The sequence below is a fragment of the Psammomys obesus genome, unplaced genomic scaffold (assembly GCF_907164565.1).
Source record: "Psammomys obesus unplaced genomic scaffold, mPsaObe1.curated_primary_1811, whole genome shotgun sequence".
Lineage (NCBI taxonomy): Eukaryota > Metazoa > Chordata > Mammalia > Rodentia > Muridae > Psammomys > Psammomys obesus.
The window spans coordinates 26,009,461-26,029,463 of NW_026587216.1; the positions used below are offsets into that span (position 1 = coordinate 26,009,461).

At 39.8% G+C, this 20,003-nt stretch overlaps 1 protein-coding gene across 6 annotated transcripts in view; it reads left to right on the forward strand.

The window, feature by feature from the left end:
- Eya1 (EYA transcriptional coactivator and phosphatase 1) overlaps positions 1 to 20,003 on the forward strand; it is a 139,899-nt gene that overhangs the window by 57,217 nt on the left and 62,679 nt on the right. For all 6 annotated transcript variants that reach the window (XM_055603269.1, XM_055603270.1, XM_055603271.1 and 3 more), the window contains 2 exons: positions 289 to 371; positions 753 to 939. In XM_055603269.1, the coding sequence (XP_055459244.1) occupies positions 289 to 371; positions 753 to 939 (270 nt within the window). The remainder of the gene's footprint in view (positions 1 to 288; positions 372 to 752; positions 940 to 20,003) is intronic.

Genomic DNA, 20,003 nt, shown 5'->3' on the forward strand with positions numbered 1-20,003 from the left:
GTGTGTGTGTGTGTGTGTGTGTGTGTGTGTGTGTGTGTGTGTGTGTGAATGAGTATGTGTGTGTTTGGATCCCCTAAAGCTGCAGTTACCTGATGTGGGTGCTGGGAACGGAATTTGGGCCATACCTCCATCCCCCGAAGTGGTCAATTATTTGAAGAAAATGTTATTCATGACAGTGGATTGCAGTGCAGAAGACAGAGTTGACTCCATCCCTGCCTTACGGAAATGGCGTTCTCCTGTGTTCCTGAGCATGTCACTGAGCAAGCCATCTTTCTGCTCTTGTTTCAGGTAGCAGCTTTACCACATCATCAGGATTATATGCAGGAAATAATTCACTCACCAATTCCTCTGGATTTAACAGCTCTCAGCAGGTAACTTAATTAGGCAATTTGACTTCTGAAACATTTAAAAGTACAACATGGTTTTATTACGTGGGGGAAGGATTGTTTCTATTAAAAATGTAAGTGGGAGCTTTCTTAAACTTTTAAATCATTTTTTTTTTCTTTATACAGTCTTTATAGCAGTCACTTATGGTGAGTCCCACGGTTCTCAGATGGGTTTCATTTTGTCTGTACTTTGGCGTAACATGGAAGCTCAATTCCTTGCTAACGTTTGCTCTCAAGTCTGAGCTCCTGAGTGAATATGTTCTTGCTTATATGAGTTCACGAAAGACACGTAAACACAAGCATGTGTGACTTTCCTCTGCAGTGCAGGGCTTTGACAGGCAACTCTCGTGTGCTTCGATTTGGCAGGACTATCCGTCTTATCCCGGCTTTGGCCAGGGGCAGTACGCTCAGTATTATAACAGCTCACCATATCCAGCACACTACATGACCAGCAGTAGCGCCAGCCCTACCACTCCGTCCACCAACGCCACTTACCAACTCCAGGAGCCGCCTTCCGGCGTCACGAGTCAGGCGGTCACAGACCCCACCGCAGGTAACCCTGTGTTTTATTCAGTCTTGGCTGGGCTCTTAGGCGTCACTGAAGTTCTGAGGTCATAAACTCATGCAGCAGGTTGCACCATCTTGGCTAATTTTCATAACTAGTTAAGTACTTTGAACTGTGCAATTGTGGCACCACCTCTTACTGTTTATTTGTTTGAAAATGTTGATATAAGATATGTAAATGTCTCAAACATATGATTTTGTTCATGTACTTGACAGTATTTTCAGCGCGCATGATGTAGTATCCACAGCACATAGCCTCTATGCATACACTTAGAAATAACTACTTATTAGTTATGATAACTGGATAAGAGAGTAATTTAATGCCACATATGGAATATCAAAATAAATTATACTATTTAGAAATTAACATTTTTATCATTACATAATATTTTCCATCATAGCAGTGCATTGCTGAGAGTTAAAAAAAAAAAAAAAAAAAAAAAAGCAAATAACAGCAAAGGGAAATTGTGCAAACCAACAAGCCAGCCCCTTCCTTTCCTGTCTCAAGATGTACTGTGAATTTTGTAACCGTCTGTCTGGTGTGGACATTTTTCATAGTTCTGCCCATGGTCTTGCAAACAATTGGTTCTCCATAGATGGATCTTTTCCTATATTTTGTCTTTTTAGTTTCTGCCCCCCGATTTGTTTTTTGGGGGACAAATAACCACCAAGCATTATTATATGCTTAATTTCCTCATTACATCTTTTATTTCTTGCTTTTGCTGTCAAAGCTTTCCCCCATTGTCCTAACTTTAAAATTTTTAGCCCTTCATTTTATTGGTTAGGAGACTAGCTGTTGTTCTCACAAAGTCAGAGCATTTTTCCTGTTGTCTATTCCCAGAGCTAGAGCCCACTTCATGCCCTCAAGGGAGCATAAACAGTACAGTACAGACAGCAGACTAACTCCCTGACATAATTCTAGCTCCTTAAGTCATGAAAACGGTATTTTTTTGTAACAAATACTAATGTAAATCTTAATTATAGGCATATTTACAAATATTAAAAGATAACACCAAGTAATCTGCTTTTTTTGCACACAAAGATATGCCACATAGGAAACGATAAATAATCACAATTTTCAAAATGTGTATGTGATTTTACTTTAAGGGGGCACAATACATTATAGATTTCATTAGGAAAAAATATTGGTAACATATGTACTCATTTTAATTTTACTATTTAATGTCTACAGGATGTAACTGATTTGGGGAGAAAGTATTTTTCAGATTTCTTAAAAAGTCATAGTTTCTTACTTAAAATGAATGTTATGAATTGGCTTTTTTTTTTTTAAGTCTCACAGTCAGAAGTCATTGAGAAAAATTCAAAAGATTCCCTACACTAAGTCTGGGGTAGTAGTTTGCCTTTCTTCCAACTCTGCATGAAAAGAACCTTTGATGGTAAAATTCATGAAGTCGTTGAATGAAAGAATTTGAATGAGTCATTAAATAGTATCTGCTGGCTTTTGAGATATAAATAAATATTGAAATTAACAAAAGTATCCTTTTATCAAAATCATTTCGGGTGTGTGTTTCTTCTGAGGCGAATAGTCTTTTGGGTCAACATCAGTATTCTGTAATCCGGGAGAGCTACAGTAGCTTCTACGTGGGGTCGTATGTCGCTGGTCCTTTCTGTATCATTACATGTGAGCAGTCCCCTTCTCACCCTCCATGGCACCTGTTTTCACACTGTTCATTTAATTTTTTGATGGAGTGAACAAAGAAAGATAACTATAAGTTTTGGGTTTTTTCTTTTTTTGTTTTAATTTAGGGCAAACATGTTTCACACTGAGCATTTTTAAGTAATATTTTCATTCTTTGAGGATCTTACACAATGTACTTTTTATCATATTCATCCCATCCCTTCTCAGATCCAGATCCATCTCTCTGCCCACAAATCTCATATTCGCTATCTCTGCCATCTCTGTCTTTAAATAATTTCTATCTCTTTAAGCCCTTAAAATACAATTTTCATTGCCCAAACACTCACTCTTGGGAATGGGGCCTGCCCTGGAGCATGGGGGACCTCCCGGGGGTCACAGCCTTAAATAAAACCTGTTCTCCCTCTCCTGGCAACTATCAAATGCTAATAGCTCCTTGAACAGGGGTGGGACTTTGTGCCCATTTCCCCCAACTCCATGATGGGATTTTGTCTGGCTTGAGATTGTTCAGGTCTTGTACATGCCGTCACAGTAGCTTTGAATTCATTTGTGCAATTGCTCCATTGTGTCTGGAAAATACTATTTCCATGTGGTCATCCATTGCTTCTGACTTTTACAATCTTTCTGCCCCTTCTGCAATGACTCCTGAGCCTTTAGGACAGCCTTGTGCTATGTGTGTTCCATTTATAACTGAGCAACATGCAGGCACGTATTCCCTATACACGGACTAGCTAGGAATGCAAGTGTTTGGGTCTAAGTAATTTTTCCACCCATTTTGGACAAACACATAGAAGTATGCTTCTTGATTATATGCGAACATTATGGTGAATTTTGGTAGGAACGTGACTACTATTTCTCATTCTTACCAATGACATTTCAGTTGCTCTACTATCTGGTCAACATGGAATGCTTTCCATATTGTTGATATTCTGGATTTGGGCCATTATGATGCTGTAGTATCTTGTTTAACTTGCTATTCCCTACGGATGCATCACATGGAGCACAATTTCATTTGTACAAATCTCTGTCTTCTTTGGTCGGCCGTCTGATCGGTACTGTTGTCTGCTTTTAAATTGGGTTGTTTTCTTACTGCTTAAATTTTTTTTCCCTATATTTTGCCTCCAAGCCTCATGGCACATACATTTTACAAATGTTTTTGGCTGGTACATTGGTTTGTAGTAACAGAATTCTTCACAGAGAAAGTTTCACATTTTATGAAATCCACTTTGTCAGTTTCTCTTTCATGAATCACACCTTTGATATTGTAATAAGATATTTTTTGCCAAACCCAAGATGATTAAGAATGTCTTCTGTGTTACTGCCTGGGTGATTCAGAGCTCTGCACTTTGCGCTAAGTGTGTTGATACACTCTGGATTTGTCTTTGTGTAAGATGTAGGTGATGCTATAGATTTCAGAGAGCCAGTTGCTCTGGTATCACTTATGAAAATACTTTTCTCCATTATAGTTGCATCTGCTCCTGTGTCAGGCATCAGTTGATCATATTGACATGTCCTTCTGGGCTCTGTAGTCTGTTCCTCTGATATGTTTATTATCTCTCCAGTGTATATTGCCTTGATCACTGTACCTCAGCAGTAAGTCCTAACGTTAGAATATCTTGTAATTATACTCTTTACCAAAATTATGTTGCCATTTCAAAGCTTTTTTGTCTCATCTAAACTTTAGAACCAATGTGCCAGTGTTCATATAGTAAATGTCTAGAACAATGGTTTTCAACCTTCCTAATGCTGTGACCCTTTAATACAATTCCTCATGTTGTGGTGACCCCAACCATAAAATTATTTTCCTTGCTATTTCATAACTGTAATTTTGCTACTACTATGAACTGTAACTTAAATATCTGTGTTTTCCAATGGTCTTGGGTAACCCCTTGTGAAAGGGTCATTTGACCCCCAAAGGGGTTGTAACCCACCAATTGAGAATCCCTGGTCTAGAATTTCACCTGGAATTATGCTAAATTTCTAGATCAACTTGGTACAAACTGGTATCTTGACAATACTCAGTCTTTCTATCCCTGAGCCTGGGATATCTTGGGTTTCTTTCATCTGAGTGTTATGTTTTTCCTCCCATAGTTCTTGCAAATGTCTTATGCCTATCTCTTTCCCCCTCTTTTCCTCTATCTAACATAAGTGATGGTGTGTAAGAAAGCAATAATCTTATTTCTGTTGCTTTTTGTGTTTTATCCCTGTGATGATCAGTTATTTCAAAAGTTTTTCTCTCCCATCTTTAGGGAAGAGAGTCATTCTTTAGTATTGACTATCGGGAAAGCTGTCATCTGTGAACAAGGAGTTTATTTCTTCCACCGCAATCTATGTGTCTCTGGGTTTGCTTTTAATTAGCTAGTCTTCCTAGTGTAGTGGTGGGAAAGGATCTCTTTTTCCTTATTCTAGGGAGAAAGCTTCCACTATCCCTCTTTGTATGTGAGATTAACTGTATCACTTAAAAAGTGTGTTTGTATTAATTCTTTAAGAATTTCATACATTCTATTTCGATCATATTTAATACCAACTGACTCCTTGCCCTAACTTTACCCGTAGTCACTTCTACCTTTCCCAGACCCAACTACATGTCTTACTTCTTTTTCTTTTTTCTATTTGAAAATAATTCATTGGCTCCAATTTGTGCCGTCCACGTGCTCCTGGCTGTGAAGCCATCCAGCGGAATGAAAGCACTGTCAGTACCTTTAGATGGCCTTTATCAAGAAAAGAACCTTTGCTCTGTTCCTACTTTGTCATGAGTGGGGCTATTGGATTTTGTCGAGTGCTTTCCCTACATCTGTCGAAATGCTTGTGACTTCTTCTTTAGCATAGTGGTGTGATGAATCGCATTTGTTTCATTTTTCAATGCTGATGGGCATTGCATACCTACGATTTGGTCATAGCGTATGAGTCTTTATGTGCATTCTTGGAATCAGTGCTGATGCTTTCCCGAGAATCTTCACATTTATATTCATGACAGATTCTTGTGTACAGTTTTCATATCCTGAGTTGTCCTTGTCTGGTTTTAGTATTAGCATAATGCTGGCCTCATTGACTAAGCTGGGAAACATCCCTTCTGCGTGTGTTTTCTAGACAAGCGCCGAGAATTCAAATAGTTTGTTCATTAAACATTTGATAAAATTTACTAATGAAGCCATCTGAGTCTAGTGATTTCTCTTTCCATCTCTGATTAATTCACATGTGTAGGTCTGTTTAGATTTGTCCTTTATGAGAGTTTCAGCAGATTGTTCCTCAGAAGAAATTGGTTCATTTCATCTAGTCCACCTAATTTGTGAATGAAGGATTGTTTATAATACTATGTTTTGTTTTGTTTAGATTTTTTGAGACATGTAGCCCAAGCTGAACTCAAACTCTTGACCCTTGCTTCAGTCTCAAGTGCTGTAACTACAGACATATGTGCTCCTGACTTATGGCCATTTTTACTGTGACTTTAATACTTGTGGAATCTTTAGTGGTGACTTTCTTTCATTTGTGGTATTAGCAATCTGTACACCTCTCTTTTCATCATGGTTAGCCCAGCTGTGTTGACAAATCATTAACTGACTGTATTTTAGAAAAGGAGAGGCTGTTTTGTTTTGGTTTTTTTTTTCTTCCATTTATTATTTTTTAAATTTCATTGATTTTCTTTTAAGTTTCATTATGTTATAATTTTTGATGTGCTTTTGATTTCACTCTCCCTGTTTTTATCATTAGGATGACTGATTTCTATCCTTCTTCAACGTTGGGTTTCTGTGGACCCAACACTGTGTACAAAATTTCATGTCTTTTTTAATTTTAATTTTAGTTTACTCCAAATATGTTTACAAAATTTTTATTCCTGTTGAAACCTGTCCTTTTAGTGAATTTATAAGAAAGTTAAATCTGAGAGTTTTGGCAGTATACAATATTTCATCTAGCCACAATCACTCAACACCTTACCTCTCATCAATTAAATAAATGCCTTTCTATCAGTAGAGAAAGTGTGTTGGTCCTATGAAGAAGGGTATTTCTAAAAATTATAACTTTACTATTTATTAAAGAAAAATTGGACCAAAATCAGCTCTGTGCAATCCCAGATATGAAATAGTGTCAGAATCAAATCATGATTTTATTAACTTTAAAGTGATGGGTTGTACTTTAAAAAAAAAAATTTAGTAGCTTAATTATTTTCTTTGGTATTTAAAATGTAGATCTATGGGGAAAGAAATTTTAGGGTATTTTATCTTTTGCTGATATCCAAATTAACATACCATCTCTTAGACTTTGAGTTATAAATTGTAGATTCTTATACTAAACCCTTAAATCAGCATAAACAAATGCATGTATTTAAAAAAATTAGCAACTTGAAAGTATTGCCACAAAGGAATTTTTGAAATACACTGACTTTTCTCTAAGCAGAGGCTAAGCCCCTCAGCCATTCTTTCATTTATATACATTCACCACGTGAAGCATATACAGAAATAGAACAGGGCTATTCACCTGCAACCCAGCTACTATTCCTGGTTAAGTAATTTGCCTTGAAAACATATTTTTTAGTTCCAAATCTCTCAGAACAGTTTCTACTATCATCTTCAGAATAAGACATACATAAATATGCTCAAGTGCGATTCATGAGCTTAGAATTTTAAGTCCATTATTACACACAGCCTTATATTACACGATGGGGTCAATTGTATTTGTCCCCATCTTATAGGTTTGCTTATTTTTTTAATGACTTTGCCAGAAGTCAGAAAGGGTTAGAGAGTCGAGTTTAGTCCAGTGGATCCTACAGGAACATAGCTATTTAACATTCAATAAGCATTAGGTACTAAGGTAAGAACTGTGTGGCCGAATTCTTAGGAAAGGAATCTTTACTTACAAGTCTTGTAAGGTTTTTTTTTTTTTTTTTTTTTTTTTGTTATAAATCAAATCAGAGCAACAGAAAAGTTCTGTGGTAAAAAAAAAAAAAAAAAGAAAAGAAAAGAAACAAAAAAACATATTGGAAGCTAATGTGAAATAAAAGCCAACTGCTTATTTATTAAGAATGAATTTTACTATTACTAGGATAGAAAAGTAAATTTTACCCCCCCCCCCAAAAAAAAAAATTGGTTGAGTTCTCCCTTTGCAGTCGCTGACCGCGCAGAGACGGGTTTAGTAGGTAAGGAGATGTGCAGGAACCATGCCAATATTGAATTTCAAGTGACAGAGGAAAAATCAGTGCAAGGGGGAATTCAATATGCATGGGAAACCATTTGTTCCCTCTGCCTCTTTGATCCCTGCCAAGGCAAAAGAAACTGGAGCAAAGGACTTGAAAAACGGGACAGATCTTGTCCAAAGCCCAGAACTCCGTGCTCTTGCAGGAACTCAGTGTGACAGGATGAAAAGCTAAACTGCCAGGCATCTCCCCATAAAGGCAGGGTCGCTGGCCTGGTCTCGCGGCCTGAGCAGGCCTGGGAGTGCTCCCTGTAGAAAGGATCCTGAGGTTTGCAAAGCCATGCACCCCACTCAGCGCTGCTGGCCATGGCCTGAACGGTTGGAAAATCTGCAGACCATACTTGCTTATTTTCACAGATGCCTATAGACGTTGGAGAAGTTTGCAATTTGTTCAGCTCAAGAAAACCATTTCAGTGAAACAATCTCCACTAACATTTTTGGAAACATTTGTCAGCAAAACAAATGTTTGTATCTAAAATAGCCAGGCTATTAAGATGTGAGAAAGGGAAACAGATGTTTGTTTGGGGTTGTTGGATTTGTGTGTCTTGATGGCATTTGTTTTCTTCCTTTCTGTTTCCCTGGAGAGCATGTAGCGTTACCCTTAATGAGACTATAAACTACATGGAAATAAAATCACTTTTTGTTTTATGATTGTCAAAATATAATAAAAGCGAATTTTATCACTTTCAAATTTGCACTTTGTTTCTAAGAAATGCAAATTCAGACCTAAAGATTAATAATACACTTCATGAGTCAGTTGGACTTGTCCACAATTTTTTTTTTTTTTGATGAGTTCACCAACAGTCAGGACAGCTTATTGAGTCAGTTAAGTATACTGGAGTTCAAGGTATCATCTTCAGCATGTTTATATGTGATGTATGTCTGTTACATAAATAATCAAAATAAACCCATGTATTATTTAATCTAACTAAGCTAACAATTCCAAACTCCATTATTCAAACTTCCTTCATAGTGGATCCCCTATTTGAAATATAAAATATTAAGTATCCTGTTGGACCAACACAGATCCATGTAAAGTAGAGATGGTTGGTCAGAGGACAGTTATCAGTGTTCACCCATCCTTCCACTTCCTTTAACTAGAATCAGATAGTTTAATACGGAGTTAGTTAGTTAGTTAGTTAGTTAGTTTGTTTGTTTGTTTGTTTTTGAAGTGCTAACCATAAAACCAGGAGCCTCCTGCATGCTAAGCAAATGCTCTATCACCAAAGTAACTCTCACCACCATAAGTGGGTTCTGGATAAAGTGTTAATGGTATGATTGGTAGGTTGCTATCTAAACTTATAAACTCAATAAGTTTAATGAAGTTTTTTTTTTTTTTTTTTACTACTAAGCAGTAATAAGCATGAACATAGTACACAATGAGAAAGACACAGCGAAGTTTACAGAGACAAGTGTTCCCTTATCTTCTGTAACCAGCCTCTAAGTTGATCTTACCTAACACAGATGGTCTCTAGATATCACCCTTCCAAATTCATTCCCCCCCCCTTTGAACACATCATCTTAATTAATCCTCACCCATACATAGAGAATATGGACAGTGTAGACATTTACCAGAAGACATTTCACGGATGAGAAATTTAAGATAAGTCTACGTCAATGTGTCAAACCAGCTCTAGACCTTTGACTTCAGGCTTGTGCTCTTAATTACTAAAGCATGCAGCTTCACAGAAGAACTGGGTCTGAGCACTCTAATGGGCGGAAACGTGAGGCTGTAAACACAGAATCCTAAAAGGCTTCCCTCACTATGATTGTCTGATGACCACTCTTTCCACCCACACACACCTTGCCAGGGACTAAATCTGAATACCTCTTAGACACCACACCCCCAGGAGTTCAGTGTAGACAAAGTGACTTGGTAAGTAATGACTTGAAGCTGGGATAACCGTCCGAAACAGGTTTGGATCCTGATTGTGTCATTTAAGTCTGGGAAGGCCATGAGCAGCAGAGCTCTTTGAATTAAGAACAGTGCAGTTTGAGCATCCCATACATGAAATTATAGAAACCAGAAGTAGTTTTCTAAATGACTTCTCAAAATGTTGAAATAGCTGCATATATATAATGAGAACCCACGGAAGTAAAACATATGTAAGCTGGTTTAATACACTCCTTGTATGCTGAGTGTGGAAGTGATTTTAAGTAATGTTGTAGTGTGCCTTAAACCCATGACATGAGGTTATGGTGCCATTTCCCATTTGAGGATCACGTTAAAAATCAAAGTATCTTGGACTTTTGGAACACTTTCCATGTTTTGGGTTAAAATTCTCAACTCGGTTGCTTTCTGTCTGTGGTGAAAGATAACTGCACAAATGAAATGGGATGATTAGCAAAGCGTCTGGCGTGTTCCAGGCCCCTCCATGTTCTCTCCAATCCACATATCCAGTGAGGATTTGTAAACACTTGTGCGACAGACACCTTAATCAGTGCTGGGGCTGAAGAGGTGATAAGATAAGGAAAGACTGAACTCAGATCGCCAACGTGTTCTCACTGCTGGAAGTCCATTATCACTGTGCATTGTGTTTTGTGATTCTCTCTGAAAAGTATGACCTAACTGTTTCCTTCACATAGAATGGCTCCAGGGACTTGTAGCCAGCATCTGAGCTGTGTGAGGAGAGTGAGACATTCCGAGGTTTTCCACAGAGCATTAGAGAGCGGGTAGTGAATGTGCTGCCGAGAAGATAATGTTTTATTCAGTCACTAGAGTGAGATTGGGAAATTAGTTTACCTAGAAGTCCTCAACCGGTACCTGTGTGAGAGGGGCATCGTAGTTACAGAATACAAATAGAGAATTGAAGGCAGATATTTGCAATTGAGTCAGTCGGCATTGATCCCTGGACTACTGGCTTACAGTCTAATACCAGTCACCAAGTTGCCGTGCCTCTAGTTGATTTCATACAAGAGTTTAAGGGAAGATCACACTTCTATCCACCCAAGTTATCAAGATTCCTTTAATTCTTCTCTCTCTTTGTTTCATTTTGGTTTGTGTGCGGTGGGGAGGGCAGGGTACAGGCATGCATGTATATGTATGTATATGTGTAGTATGTTTGTGTGTGTGTGTGTTACATGCATGCATGTATATATGAGTACATGGGTAGAGACTAAAGGAGGACACTGGATGTTCTGTTCTATATGGCCCACTTTATTTTTTTGAAACAGTGCCAGTCACTGTGACCTGGAGCTGGGCTTCTAAAAAAAACTGAGAATCAAAAAAAAAAAAAAAAAAAAAAGAAGAAGAAGAAGAAGAATAGGATGTATTCAAGGCTTTATTTTTTTTTCTTCCTTTTATTTGTTTGTTTCTTCCTTCCTGTTTACCAGGATTTGATAAAGGGAAATCTCCAAGTATACAGTTTCCTTGGCATACTGTCCCAGGTAACTGTGAAAGTTAATGGCCGCTTGCTTTGGCATCCCTGTGAATCCTGAGTGCCTTTTGAGGACTATCTCTTAGACCTCTGGCCTTCTGCCCTGGCCTCTTCCTGGCAGTGCTCTTTGATTTTCCCAAGAGAATCCAGTGACTCTCAGCGTGGCTAACCCTAATGGCTCACTCAACCCAGAAACTCATAGCTACGTTAGAAGTAACAGCTGAGATCCAGTGAGCTAAGTCTGTAGATGAAGATACCTACTGCCAAGATGAGTGATCAATACCCAAAGACCCATACTGGGGAAGGAGAGACCTGACTCCTTCAAGTTGTCCTCTGGCTCCTACATGTACCTTTGTCTAATACTTACTACAAAACCTGGGGCACAGAAACCTGTGTGTTCCATAGTCCCCTCGTAAAGTGCTGTGAGGAGGTGGATTCGATCTTCCAGAATCCTAGTAAAAAGCCGTGTGTGGTAATGCACGGGTGCAATCCTGGCACTGAGGTGCTCAGGAGTTGGAAGCAGGGAGGAACCTTGGGGCTCTTAACACTTAGACAGCTCCTGAGGATTAAAGCCTATGCTTGACCTCAGGCCTTCACACACATGCACACTTAGAACACACATTCATGGGAAAATTCAAGATGATCTAATATTTAGTGGGTAGATTATTGTCAGCCTTTCTTGAGAAAGTAGGATATAAATCATTCAGAAAATAAAAGTAAAAGTTAAGATGTTTTATTCAACCGTCACTGCATATTCAGGAAGCACCTGAATTCACATCCTGGGTTACATTAGCTGTGAGACTAAATTACGTCACCTTTTTGGATAATATGCACACAGACCATTTTGAGGATTCACGTGTATGTTGGTCAGCGTCCTGTCACTGTAACAAACTGCCTGAGAAAATCAACGTGTGAAGAGAAAAGGTTTACTTGAGCCCACAGTTTTGGCAGTTATGGTCTAAGATGAGTTGGCTTCATTGCTCTGGGCCCATGCAGAGGTGGTACACCATGGGGGGATGTGGGGAAGGGCAAACATTCTCTCAGGAAGCAAAAGAAAAGATGAGGAGATGAATGCAGTCCCATAGTCCTCGGAGGGCAACTCCCAGGGACCAAGAGCGCCTCCCTGGAAGGTTTCGATGATGCTTCAGATGTGGCTGATAGAGCATTTGCCTGACATGTATTAGGCTCTGGAATGCTTTCCTAGCACTGCAAAATAGGAGAAATCAACATATTTCTCACTATTTCTTAGGAATGCCACCCTGAGGACCAAGTCTAACAAATGGTACCCAGGAGACACTCAATATTTAAACCACCTCACCATTCAGCTATAGCCTCCAGGAAACACACACACACACACACACACACACACATACACTCACACACAGACAGAGAATATTCTATCTTTCCTTCTTTACCTTCAGAGCATCAAACCTCCTTAATTCAAAGGCTTTATTTCTAGAAGGGCATTGTCTGTGGCAAAACAGATCCCAAATGTAAGAACTGAAGGATTTTCACTATGTGTTTGTTTTAGACATCACCCTATCCTACCTTTCTGTCCTTAGTGCATTGTTGGAATTGTGGGAATTCCATGAGGCTTTCACCCCAGCCTCCTTCAGGGTTTTCCCTACAGCAGCCATTTCGGAAGTTGTTCATCTAATGATGTCCCTGGACTCAGCTTTTGAGATAGGTAACAGTTACAATAAAAGACTACATTTCTCTTGGGATATATTCAATCCCATTGCTCTGTTTCCTAATCTCAGGGAACGTAGGAAACATGGTTTCCTCTGTGGGGGAATGTGAGGCTTTGAAGATGTGCTTCAAGGGGGATGACATTACAGCTTACAGATAGACCTAGGCTACTTGCCTAGCATGTGTGAAGTCCTAAGTTCAATGCCTAGTACCCTCCAAACCAAATTCAAAAGGAGAGAAAGAAAGAGAGACAGAGAGAGAGAGGGAATGTGCTCAAGCATCTCAGGAAATCAACCTCTCTTTGCTTTGACAATTCAATTTGGTCTTGAAAAGATAAATACCTTAAGAGGTGATGTCCTGACTTCGGCAAATATTTTATCAATACGGATCAACCTAAAAGTAGTTGAAATGTTAGAGTACAGCATTGGAAGGAGAAACAAGGTCAGAAAGAGTGCCCCAGAGAGAGGTTTCTCATATAAAGTATTTAGAGGGAAAATAACCAAGGAGATGAAAGTTGTCCTCAGCGTTGAATGATGTCTGAATGCGAGAGAATAAAAAAGGTACAGAAGGGATGTAGGTTTCAAAGTAGCAAAACAGAGCATTTAGAAATGGGCTCCATTTTGTCCATTAGAACACACTTGAATTTGAATTTCATTAAAGGATGAAAGTAGTGTGAACTGAGAGATCACATTATGATTGTCTTTACAAACAACATAGGGAGTCTAGATTGATGGCTTTGAGCAGATAACATGACAGCAACACTCATGTGCTTGAGCAAGATATTTTCTCACGTGTATCAATTAGGTGATATGCTTACAACAGTACTGTGTCCATTTTGCTACTGAGAGAAATGAGGAGAGGACAACATCCAGGCAATCAAATAAAGTACAACCAAGCAAGCTTGGAAAAAAAAAAAAAAAAAAAAACACAGAAAAGAGAAAACCCTGAACCAATTAATTATTCCATCTTCTGCCCTGGGTTTGTGTCTTGGATGTGGTCCATGCTAGCTGACAGCCTTTGCCTTATACTAACGAGAATATATGAGTATATTAACACTGCTGAGTAGTCTGGGGTAGAAGTAGTCCTGAAGGCTGGAGCGAGTCCTGCTTTCTCCACCCCTCCAGTTACAACTCCAACACAACCTCAACGTGAGTGGGTCTGGTCTCCATCTAACTCTATACTGTTAGAATCTGCTGACAAAAAAAAAAGGGTGGAAATGAACCAGATGTATTTGATGGCACCTGCCAAATCCTCCCCAGACAGAATGAAGACATAGCAATCGGTATTTACCTGGGATATATTTATCAAGAAAATAGTTAAATAGACCTCTGGGAGCAGAATTATCAGTGACCCAGTGCATTTTGCTGTGTGAACCATGGACTGTTTCCCTACCAGGTTGTGAAAATAATCTGTCTTGAACCTTGATAGCTTCCAGGGCATAACTGTGGACATGAGAAACTTGGCAGGATGCAAAATAGAGTGGCGGCTCTCCAGAGCTTCTGTTGGCATACAGGGAGCAGGAGTATATACTGCGTTGTGGTCCTGTGGGCCTGAAAGGATGAGCAGCTGGCTGAGGGATGTAGAATCAGGACAGACAGGGAAGACTTACCTGACAAGGTGACATTAAACAAGGCCTCAGATTGGAGAAGAAGGAGCCACCTCAGTACCTGGGGAAGAGTGTCCTGGGGAAAGGCAAAAGGATCTACAAAGGCCTGGAAGGAAGATCTGTGTGTGGTGAATTCAGAAAGTGCCAGGAAGGCCAGGGCGAAGGAGGAGAGTAGTGGGGCTGAGGTTAGAGAGGCAGACGGTTCTTTACAGTGGGTCTCGCATGGGAAGCATTTGGGAGAGGTAGAATTCTGCACAGATGAACAGAGATGGTGACATGAGAAGGGAAACATATCAGCAATACGTGGAAACTCTTAGACCAAGCCATCATCTGGGTGTTCTCTTAAGTCCGAATGCTTAGGCAGTGTTGGGCGTTGTGGTCCATTGTCAGCACACAGATGACACTAACCATTTAGAAAACAGGTGGAGATTTAACTCAGTGGTGTAGCATATTCTCAACATGTATATGGCCCCGAGTTTGGTCTCCAACAAACACTCACAAGCGCAAGAATAACAGGCAAACCATTTGTTTCATTTCTCAGATCCCCGAAGCAAAGGTTAGTGAGGCTGCTTGAGGATGGATTTGTTTCCAAGATCATTTTTTACAAAAGAATTTTATGTTAAGGCCCTTTAAGAGAAGTATTTGAACATTGTTCCACTTTTATTAGTTAAAAAAAAAAAAAAAGCAGGAAACCTGATGGAATGTGTGTATTTGCATATGTTCTCTGCTGTGAGCATTTGGCTTCTATGATATTGAGTCACACGAGAATTCAAGTATGGTGTTGAGGCCACTGCTGACATTTCTTCAGGGTTTTGAGAGTAATGAAACGTCGGGTTTCAATTCTGACAGTCTCCGGCCAATGAGTCTGAATCCAGACAGCCTTTCCCCTACCTGTCTTATGGGAAAGAGTGACTATTTCATGTCTAGCCACCGAGACAGCTGTCAGATTCAGCATCGAGAGTCCTTTAGATGTCAAAGAAAACCGCTCCTTGTGAAAAGCCTCCAAGGTTTTTTTTTTTTCCCATCAGCCATTTCACCCAAGTTTTCTGATTTTCCAATAGAGTGAACAAGACACTTGGCCTCAAGTTTTTCTTTCCTCAGAAATGTTCCACTTGTCACCTGGCGGCACTGGTGTGCTTACCTGTTCCTGTGGTCTGTGTTTGTGCCCAAGACACAGATGACTGCAAACAATGAGGTCCAAGAATAGTAGCCATCTTACATCACAGGCATTAGCCATGAATTTCTGAATAACTTTCATCATGGGTACGTATTGCCTGCCCATCCCTGAAGTGAGATGCAATTCCACTTGCTGTAATTTAGTCAAACTCACTTCTCAAAACAGTGTTCCCTGCCCCCGCTGCAGAAAATTAAATTTAAACAAAACCAGGTCCGGAAGACCTATCTGGTTCTTCTGTCTGCTAGCATCTCCTCTCTGTGGGAAAAACCCAGGGAATCTGTGATGTTCCTCCCTGTGATTCGGAGTTTACAGCCCCTGCCTTCTTTCCTTCAGCTTTTCTCCTGAGCTTGGGCATCCGCTGTTTGGATGGTTTTTGGCATCTAGTTAGGTTGATTTTTGAGAGTCTTGAGGCTCAAAGTTACCATTATGTCATTTGTTCTCTAGAACCTACTTCATTCTCAATGACATAATCACCCCCTGTGTTTCAAGGCCCCAGACTCAAACATGGTTTAGGAAAGTAGCATATTCTATTCTTGTAATCTAGGCTCCCATGTTAGCCGCCAACTACAGCACAATTACCAATAACCGTGTCTTGTGCTCACTAAAGTCAGAGAGTCTTTCTAAGCCAGTGGGTCTCAACCTGTGGGTTGCAACTCCTTTGGTAAACCCTTATCCCCCAAAATATATTTATGATGATTCATAACAGCAGTAAAAATAATTTTATGATTGGGGGTCAGCACATCATGAGGAGCTGTATTAAGGGGTTGCAGCATTAGGAGAGTTGAGAACCACTGGCCAAAGGATTTCACCCTGAGTTCTTCACTTCTTACTGTGAGTGGTCTCATCTCAGCATACAATTTTAGGGTCTGGCAGAGATCACAGGACCCCAGGACATAGCCCAGTGTCATGGTCCTTGTGCCAAGAACTTCCTTGGGTCATCTCTGGGTTCTGATTAGGGAGCAGTCTTTCCCCTCACTCAGAAAACGAGTGAGGAGCAGAAGTTGCAAATGAGCAAGGAGGAGGGCTCACATCCTCCTTGAGCCCAGAAGTCTATATAACCCACAATTCTAGCCTTTACAACTACCACTGGCATATCTATTCCCCACGGTGTAAATTTGGATCAGAGATCCCCTGCTTTTATAGAATAAATATGAATATTTATCCCCAAGTGTCCAGGGACTCTATGCTAGGCAGCAAGATACCAGAAGAATAAAGGCCTCTGTGAAGGAAATCTCAAACTTGGAAGGGCATCTTCAAATATGAAAAGAAGAGTTATGTTAATAAAGAAATATTTATAAATGGTGTTTGTACAGTCCATGGAAGAATTGCTAAACAAATATTTACAAATGCCTCCAAAGAATACGAATTAAAAATGATTTTTAATTGAGCGTGATGCTCAAATAGCAATGCTGCCTTTAAGATAAGAACTCCCATGTGCATGATAAAACTGACTTGATTTAAATTGATATAGGCCTTTTGAAAATGAGTTGGCACTGTGTATAAGCAACAGACGGCATGTCAAGGAAAGCATGAGGTACTTGGCCAGGATGCATCATAAATAACCCTGAAGGCTGGACTTCTCCAGGAGGCTCTTTTATACTTGTATGTTGACATCACTTTTGCAAGGGAGGCCAAGAGCTTACTGTTAGGACTGTTGGCCACTGTGCATCCAAAGATAAGGGGACTTTATAGCTCACAATGCAAGCTATGCCCTCAGTTTGCTAAGTTAGAAGACAGGGAGAAGAAAAACTGAAAACCACATCCCCGAAGTTCAAGTGGGAATTACTGACCAAGACCAGACTCTTGAGTTCCAGGCCTCCTGTTTTTCTCTTTAATGTTCAAGAATTAACGGAAAGCTTCTGCAGTATTGGCAAATCTAGACTTCTCATGGACCGACGTCGACTGTTGGTATTGAACAGGTGAACATAAGCTTTTAAAGTAGCTCTCAAAGGAGATGAGCCTTTCTTTTGCGTGTGGCTTTGTCTGTCTAGCTGGCAGAGATAGCGTTGTCACATGCATAGCTGTTGCAAAGAAAGAGCGAGATTTGAGAGTCTCTGTGTGCATAAAATTGTGAACCCACTAGACTCCATTGGATAGTTCCAAACCCTTAGCTACGCTGGCAGTCCTGATTGAAATCAGTGGGTCACAAAACCAAAAAAAAAAAAAAAAAAAAAAAAAAAAAAAAAAAAAAAAGAGAGGCATGAATATGGGAAAGAGATCTGTAGGGAGTGGGAGATTACTGGGGTAGGAGGGAGATGAGACAGGGTGGGGAATAGGAGTAAACATAACATACTATGTACATATGAAATTGCTAAAGAACAACTGTAATCATTGAATAAGATGAGTTGGTCAACACTGTAGCACAGATGTGAGCCATGTTTGCAGAGCTGAGAAATACAGAGCTACCAGTATCTATAGGACCCTTACCTCCTGTTTAACTTTCTACCCTCTCAAGTCTACACTGTTACTGTATTTACTCAATATCTCTTACTCTGTGTTACTATTGGGTTCAGTCTAGATTTTCTTGTCTGTTTGCTGGGCTGAAGCTTTTGAACCCTCTCTGCCTCCTCACAAACCCCGTCCTCTCTAATATACTGAATTTCTCTTTTCACAACCCCCCTGCCACCTTTCTTTGCCCATCTCTTCTTTACCCCTTTCTTTTCCCACCATCCTACACATGCTGCATTTCTTCACATTCTCTTCTTTAAAGTGGTGTCCGTTTTTCAAACCTATTTGTCGCCCTACTGGCCATTATGTACCTGCCTGCAGCCTCTTCGAATGTGGTATTTCCAGTGCTAACGTTGAGGTTCCCCTCTACTCCTCCTTGCAACCTCCTCTTTCTACATTGCATCCTTAGTATTCTAGTTTTCCCGATTGTCAAACCACAGGCATTCATATCATCCTTGACTTTTTATTATCCAGTTAGGTACTGCTTGTGCCTCTCAGTGGTGACTCAGATCCATGACTGCCCTTCTGTCACCACCTGTGCCCAGATGGCGCACCCATCCCTCCACCCCCACCTCATGTGAATTACTGAATTATCTGCTCTTTGGTCTCCTACTCATGGGTATAACTTGTCTCCAGCCTCTTGCCAACCAAGAGGTAAAGCATCCTCTCCTTGATTGAATTCTTCACTTGTCAGTCATCCTGGCTCATTTGTTATACTGCTATGCCCTCTGTAGACCCAGATCAGCTGTTGGTGTTTTGCTTTGTTTTGTTTTGCCTTCTTTTTTTAATCCTGGATGTGCCCCTACCTGGAGTGCATTTCAATTCTTTTCTCTACTGGCACACCTGTCCTGATTAGACTTGTTATGTGGATTCTCTTCATGGTTTGCGGAATTCTACCTTTCCCTTTAATTTCACCCTCTTCTGTTTGCTTCCAAGTTAGTGAACTTTTAGCCCTCAAAGGCAGAGCTTTGTCTGGTTGGGGCAACCATGTATTCCAGCTTAGTGCTGTCTCAAGGCCAGTGAGCACAGCGTGGAACCAGAGCTTCCTGAAGGAAAGGAGCACCTTACAGAATACTTCCACGCCCACATCTCAGTGTGTGTAAAGCTGAACAATTGGAGAGGGTTTAGAGAAACATGAGCAGTGGGCGGGTTAGAAGGTTAAATTAGCTGCCTTGTTTTGCACAGGTAGCAGGAGGAAGCCATTAGAATCAGTAATGCTGGGTTACAGGCATTTACAGCTACCCTATAGAACACAAAGGAAGGGGTTCTTACTAAGTTAGCTTGCATCAGTTTCAGCATCATCTTCTTCCTCATAGAGAATATATATATTGTGAATATATATATATTAATTGTGAATATATATTAATATTTAAAGGTGTAGAGTGTTAATCTTTTAAAATTATTTTTCCTTTACCAGGAAAAAAAGTACTTTACTTAATTTTTTTTCCTATTTTGCTCAATGAACTCAATAAACTATATATAACTATAGTTTATTTTTTAAAAAATGATGACAAAACGTTCTCAATTTTAATTCGTATTTTAAAGACAAATATACACTAAAAGACAAAGCAGTGGACAATAAGAAAATCTATGGTAATAAAACCTAACTTAGATTAAGTATTTTGTAGACAACATAAAGCAATCTGGAAATCTATGTAGATGTTATCATTTGACAAGACACAGAACCAGATATCTTTCGTTCTTCTCAGATAGGCATTCTCCAAATCTGGGGAGTCCCCAGCTTCAGGCAGCTCTCACGGTGAAGAAAGGACTGGGACTACAAGGTGCATCTGATGCCAACTCTGCAGAATGAATGCTTCATGTAGAAACCATGACAGGCATGGCCGTGTGTTCCACTTTAGATGAGGACCACCCACATTCCACACATTCTGCAATGTTCCTTAAAATG